Source organism: Thamnophis elegans, chromosome 16, assembly GCF_009769535.1.
Source record: "Thamnophis elegans isolate rThaEle1 chromosome 16, rThaEle1.pri, whole genome shotgun sequence".
Lineage (NCBI taxonomy): Eukaryota > Metazoa > Chordata > Lepidosauria > Squamata > Colubridae > Thamnophis > Thamnophis elegans.
Window position 1 is genome coordinate 18,370,018 of NC_045556.1, and position 7,293 is coordinate 18,377,310.

Here is a 7,293-nt window from a genome sequence, read left to right on the forward strand (position 1 = left end):
CATCTCCGTCGTCATGTGGCTGGCATGACTAAATGCCAAAGGCACATGGAATGCTGTTACCTTCCCACCAAAGGTGGTTCCTATCTTTCTACTTGCATGTTTAGGTGCTTTCAAACTGCTAGGTTGGCAGAAGCTGGGACAAGTAACAGGAGCTCACTCTGTTACATGGCACTAGGGATTTGAACTGCCGAACTACCAACCTTTCTGATCAACAAGCTCAGCGTCTTAGCCACTGAGTCCACTGCGTCCACTTAGCCACTGATTAAACTTAGTGGTTTAATCGGTGTTTCTCAACCTTGGCAATTTTAAACTGTGTGGATGTCCCAGAATTCCCCAGCCAACTGGGAGTTGAAGTCCACACAGCTTTAAGTCGCTAAGGTTGGGAAAAACTGGGTTAAATGAACCGTGGCAAACCAGGTTGGTATATACTGCCCAGAGGCAGATGAAGAATTAAAAATCAGTTAATAAGGATTATAACCCATTCCATGTTTAGATCTGTGGGGATGATTTACCCCATGACTATTCCATTTCCCCACTAGAGGAGTTACAGGAATCAAATCTAGCCTGACAAGACAGTGATACTAAGGGATTGTACTCAATCATTACACTAATCTTGGGTTTGTTTTAACCATGGTTTATTGAATAACCACAAGCATTTGGCTTTGAACATGAACTGTGAAGGAAATTGTGACCTTTTTTTACAGGATAACCTCAACAGCGACTCTGATTCCTGGATAACAGAACGTTTAACTTTCAAGCAAGACCATCGGCTGGAAACACAACATATCCGTTCGGTGATATGGCGGCTGGCAACCAAATACCTCAAGGCCAATGAGTGGAAGAAACTTGCACATTATTGGAAATTCACGGAGGCGCATATCCGGGCCATTGAACACCAGTGGACAGGTAGGTAACAGAGATGACCTTCATCCCAGCTGCTGCTAAGTAGGAGTAGGAGACCAGGGACCAAGATCTTCATTCCGGTGGTGCCTGAACAGAGGTGGGTTTCACATAATTTTACTACCGGTTCGCCAAGCACCAAAAATGTCAACTTCTACGCATGCGCTTTGCTCGCACACACGACTTGCATGCATGCACGCATCTTAGAAAATGTGGCTAAATAGGACAGCATAGCGCCGGGGCGGGTAGGTAGGCCCACCCAGAGGCCACCACTACTAGTTAGTCCAAACCAGTCCGATCAGGCTAAATGCCACCACCATTCCTGAACATATGAGAAGAGTGTCATGCAGGCAGTGGTGGAATTCAAATAATTTAACAATCAGTTCTCTGCCCTAATGATCAGCTGGGTAGGTGGGGCTTGGTGGTCATGTGACCAGGTGGGCATGGCCAACTCAACTTCACTCAGGTCGATGGGCGCTTCACTTTAGCTGTTACGATGCAATGAGGGTTAACCAGAGAGGCAGTTTCTATAAGTAGGGCAATCAAGATTAGGCTAGAAACAAAACCAGAATATTTCCTTCCTGCCTCCCTTACAGGATTAGCCCTGTAAAGTGGGGAAAAAAACAAAAGGAGATTTCTTCCAACAACCGGTTCTCAGAACTGCTTTAAAAATTAACAACCGGTTCTCCCGAATAGGTGCGAACTGACTGAATCCCACCAGTGCATGCAGGTTCTGGAGAACCAGTAACAGAAGTTTTGAGTCGTTCAAAGAACCAGCAAATGCCACTTCTGGCTGGCCCTAGAGTGGGGAGGGAATGGGGATTTTGCAATATCTTTCCCCTGCCACGCCCACCAAGCCACACCACGCCCTACCAAGCCATGCCCACAGAACCGGTAGTAAAAAAATGAATTTGCCATGTCTACAGGAAGTCCTCAACTTACAAGCACAACTGGGACCAGAATTTCCACTGCCCAGGAGGACCCTAAGTGAATCATATCTGATTTTACCCCCAAAATTTTTTTTGATGGTTCTTAAGCTAATCACTTTAGTCAAGTGAATCAGGCTAATAAATAAACTCAGCTTCACCCATTGACTTTGCTTGTTAGAAGTTATCTGGGAAGGTCAAACTTGGGGATCCCATGCTCTTAGATGCTGCACACATTATAAATACATGCTGGTTGCCATGGGCCCGAATTTTGATCTTGTGACCCCGGGGATGCTGCAACAATCCTAAGGGGAAGGACTGATCATGAGTTACTTTTTTCAGTGCAGTGATAACTTTGAACTATCACTAAAACATATGGACCCATCTGTATTATGAAGAGGGTCTAACTTTTTTAGAACATAGAATCGTAAGGCTGGAAAGGACCTTGGAGGTCTTCTAGTCCAACTTGCTGAAGCAAGAGATCCTATACTATTCCAGTTTCTTCTTGGAAATTTCTGGTATTGGAGCACCCACAACTTCTAGAAGCAAGTTGTTCCACAGATTAATTGGTCTCGCTGTAAGGACATTTCTTAGTTCTAGGTTGGTTCTCTCTCTTAATGATCTTCCACCTGTTACTACTTCTTCCCTCAGGTGCTTTGGGGAATAAGATGACCTCCTCTTATTTGTGGCAACCCCTTAAGTATTGGAAGACAACTATCCTATCTCCCCTAGTCCTTCTCTTTGTTAGATAGATATACCCAGTTCCTTCAATTGTTCATCTTATGATTTAGCCCAGTGGTGGGATTCAATTTATTTTGCTACCAGTTCTGTGAGTGTGGCTGGGTGGGCATGGCAGGGAAGGATACTGTAAAATCCCCATTTCCTCCCCACTCCAGGGGAAGGATACTGCAAAATCCCCATTCCCTCCTCACTCCTGGGGGAAGGATACTGCAAAATCCCCATTCCCTCCCAACTCCAGGGGAAGGATACTGCAAAATCCCCATTCCCTCCTCACTCCTGGGGGAAGGATACTGCAAAATCCCCATTCCCTCCCAACTCCAGGGGAAGGATACTGCAAAATCCCCATTGCCTCCCTGCTCTGTGGGAAGGATACTGCAAAATCTCCACTGCCTCCCGACTCCAGGGGAAGGATACTGCAAAATCTCCATTCCCTCCCCACTCCAGGGGAAGGATACTGCAAAATCTCCACTGCCTCCCCACTCCAGGGGAAGGATACTGCAAAATTCCTATTGCCTCCACACTCCAGGGGAAGGATACTGCAAAATCTCCATTCCCTCCCCACTCCAGGGGAAGGATACTGCAAAATCTTCATTCCCTCCCCACTCCAGTGGAAGGATACTGCCAAATCTCCATTGCCTCCACACTCTGGGGGAAGGATACTGCAAAATCTCCATTCCCTCCCCACTCCAGGGGAAGGATACTGCAAAATCCCCATTCCCTCCTCACTCCTGGGGGAAGGATACTGCAAAATCCCCATTCCCTCCCAACTCCAGGGGAAGGATACTGCAAAATCCCCATTGCCTCCCTGCTCTGTGGGAAGGATACTGCAAAATCTCCACTGCCTCCCGACTCCAGGGGAAGGATACTGCAAAATCTCCATTCCCTCCCCACTCCAGGGGAAGGATACTGCAAAATCTCCACTGCCTCCCCACTCCAGGGGAAGGATACTGCAAAATTCCTATTGCCTCCACACTCCAGGGGAAGGATACTGCAAAATCTCCATTCCCTCCCCACTCCAGGGGAAGGATACTGCAAAATCTTCATTCCCTCCCCACTCCAGTGGAAGGATACTGCCAAATCTCCATTGCCTCCACACTCTGGGGGAAGGATACTGCAAAATCTCCATTCCCTCCCCACTCCAGGGGAAGGATACTGCAAAATCTCCACTGCCTCCCCACTCCAGGGGAAGGATACTGCAAAATTCCCATTGCCTCCCCACTCCAGGGGAAGGATACTGCAAAATCTCCATTCCCTCCCCACTCCAGGGGAAGGATACTGCAAAATCTTCATTCCCTCCCCACTCCAGGGGAAGGATACTGCCAAATCTCCATTGCCTCCACACTCCAGGGGAAGGATACTACAAAATCTCCTTTCTCTCCCGACTCCAGGACAAGGATATTGCAAAATCCCCATTCCTTCCCAATCAGCTGGGACCCGGGAGGCAGAGAATAGATGGGGACAGGGTCAGTCAGAGGTGGTATTTACCGGTTCTCTGAACTACTCAAAAATTCCTCTGCCGGTTCTCCAGAACCTGCTGATTACCACCTCTGGTTTAGCCTCCAGATGCTTCATCATCTTTGTTGCTCTTCTCTGTACTTTTTCTCAGGTCTTTCAAACAGGCTAAAATAGCCATAGCCCTGAGTTTTAAAAATGCAAGACTAGCATTTTGACTGCGAGACCAGCGCTGAAGGAAAACATCTCATGAAATATGAACGACACGTCTTTTTCAGAGAGGAGACCAAACCAAGAAGCGGTTTGCAAGAAAAAAAAAGAAGTAAAAATCCAAAACCGCTTTGCTAGCCGGTATTTCTCTAACCTGGCTGCCATCCAGTCCATATTAGAAATCGCTGGCTCAGCTGTGACCGGCTATTCATGTTTAAAAAAAAGCTGGACGAAGCATGTTTGAATTGGATTTTCTGTTCTCTCTCTCTCTCTTCCCCCCCCCCCCCCCCAGGTTATGTGCAACCCCAGGCAGCATTTTACAGAGAAATAGAGCTGCATCAGTGAGCGAGCCCAACCCTCTGGGGAAGCGGATTTACTACTGTGCTCCCTTCATCATCTCCAATTCAAGCCAGAAACTTCTTTTTAATGTTAAAAAAAATCCCCAATGGACAGCAATTGAAAACAGTTACAGTAAATTAAAAAGATTTCAAACATTGGCAATTCAGCAAAAGCGTTGAGAAGTGACATACTCAAAGACAAAAGGACAGCTATGTTGGTCTCTAGCGGCACCTTTTCAAACTCTTCCCTTTTATTAAAAGGCTGAAGCTTTCTTAAAATATATAACACAATTTGTTAGCCTGGAGGCTATATCTGAAAACCACCAGTGCCTATTTACCCGGGTCTGGTAATTGTTCTAACCTAAGTTTGCTCTTCTCTTTTTGCCAGGCACCAAAAGCTACCGAGAACACGGCCATCGGATGCTGCTGATTTGGCTTCATGGGGCCATCATGGCAGGAGACAACCCAATCAAAGGATTGTATGAAGGGCTGGTTGGCATTGGGAGGAGCGATTTAGCAGGTATAGTGACTCTTTGGCCTTTCTCTTTGGCCTAATGAGCTAGTTCATCCCAGGAACAGCTGGATGAAGTCAAAGTCCAGCTTAGACACATACTGTGATGACCTGGGACAAGGCACAAAGGTCACACAGCCAGGTTCAAATTCCCCTTTAATTCTCCAAATGTCCCCTCAAACACTCCCACGTTCTTGGCAAGTCCTAGAGCAAAGCACACACAGACACAGACACAGCAGCCTCTGGTTTCTCCTAGTCCAGCAAAACAAAGGAACATGGAAATGAGTCCATGACACAAAGAACAAACAATGAGTCCACCAAGTCAGGAAGAAGACACTTAGTCCACAAGTAAGGAAGAAGCAAGTAGTTCTGCAAACGCCAAATGTCTGTACCGGCACACCAAACTCTACCAATTCAGTGTTTGTTCCCGACAAACGCCCCTCCCCACAGTGTCTCCTTAAATCTCAGTCCCAGGTGTGCCTTGAGAAGAGGGGTGGAGCACTCTTCTCCCGAGTCATCGGGTCGGCCTGCGCTGTTCCTGCCTTCTCTCCACTCTTCGTGTTCAGAGATCAGGAGTGGGAGTCGGTCCTTGTTGATCACCTGAGCTCTGTCGCTTCTCGTGTCCACTGCTTGCCCTCTCTTGGTCATCCTGCCCCCATTTCTACCTGCTAACAAACCATCCCAATCCTGAGGGGCCCTGGACTGCCTTGGCCTGCTCCTCCCCACATTCCTCCAAAGCCGACACAGCTGCCCCCTCGATCTCTGTCGCCTCTCGCTCCGCCTCGTCCTCCTCCGCGGATTCAGACTCTTCAGACGGGGGAATGACACATGTGTGTGTTTTCTCTTCCAACAGAAAGTATCCGGAAACAAGCGAATGCAGATTCACCCGCATCTCCACGCAGGTGTTCAGCAATGTGAGCTCTGAGGTGCTACACAACAAGGCTACATGCAACTCTGCCAGAGGTTTCTTTCAGAACTTTGCCTCCAAAGGGCCACCGATTCCAAGGGCTTCTTGCCATCTTGAATGGCAACCTTTCCAATCCAAGTCAGGTCGACGTAAACTGTTTTACGGGCATCTAAATCACAGCAATGTATCTGTAGGGTCTCAGTTGGAGAGAAGGGGAAATAACAGATTTTATCCTCCTCCACTGCTCCCCATCCCCGAGGTCTGAAACAAGGTCTAAAGCTGACTTTACAAGGGATTTTTATCTCTTCTTATCATTGCCATACGATCCCATTGATTTAATGTTTATGGAGATTCTCGGCCAGCCCATTGACTTGATCTCTGGAATAACTCACAATGAAGAGGTTTACACCTCTTTATACATGTCCTTCATTGGAAAAATCTCATGGTGACGTTCATCATCCATCCAACTTCTTGCTGTTCTGTGTTGTAGTAAGACAACTAATGCCTCTAAAACTCTTGACTACACCTCACACCACAGCACCAATTGCAAACCAGCATTGCTAAGGACGATCATCGCTCTGGTGCTAATAAGCCCCTCTTTGGTCCAGAGTTAACTTGTTTCTGTCCTATTCACATTGCTCTCTTTGTTTTCCAATTAAGAGTTCATAAAGGCATGTTTCCTTCAATGGAACCTTATCCTAAAAGCATGCTTTGTAGGCAGACACATGGGTCAGAATGTTCTGCAATAATCTGGCAGTTCAACTTTATAGATTAATCCGAGTTTCGAAAGTTGTGCCATGTTTACTTTTTGAGTGACTGTTCAAAAAAAAATAGAGAAGCTGGGATTTTATGCCTCTTCCTCCCAACACATAGATAAAAGTAAAGGTTTCCCTCGTACATATGTGGTAGTCATTCCCGAGTCTCTGCTCATCTCAGTTTCAAAGCTGAAGAGCCAGTGCTGTCCGAAGACGTCTCTGTGGTCATGTGCCCAGCATGACTAAACGCCAAAGGCGCATAGAACGCTGTTACCTTCCCACCAAAAGTGGCTCCTATTTTTCAACTTGCATTTTTTACCTGCTTTCAAACTAGGTTGGCAGAAGCTGGGACAAGTAACGTGAGCGTACTCAGTTATGCGGCGCTAGGGATTCAAACTGCTGAACTGCCAACATTTCTGATTGACAAACTCAGCATCTTAGCCACTGAGCCACCGCATCCCAACATATAATGTAGCCCAAATACTTGTACAGAGTTGGGCTACACCGAGGTGACTATTCCAATTGGGATCATGCTCGTTTGCATGGGAAAATT

At 46.9% G+C, this 7,293-nt stretch overlaps 1 protein-coding gene across 1 annotated transcript in view; it reads left to right on the forward strand.

Annotated features, from left to right (window-relative positions):
• Nucleotides 1–6,905, forward strand: part of ANKDD1A (ankyrin repeat and death domain containing 1A) — a 43,003-nt gene extending 36,098 nt beyond the window's left edge. The window contains exons 13-15 of the mRNA XM_032233319.1: nucleotides 705–906; nucleotides 4,956–5,087; nucleotides 5,932–6,905. Coding sequence (XP_032089210.1) covers nucleotides 705–906; nucleotides 4,956–5,087; nucleotides 5,932–5,996 — 399 coding nt within the window. The 3' untranslated portion in view covers nucleotides 5,997–6,905. The remainder of the gene's footprint in view (nucleotides 1–704; nucleotides 907–4,955; nucleotides 5,088–5,931) is intronic.
• The last annotated feature ends 388 nt before the right edge of the window (nucleotides 6,906–7,293 follow it).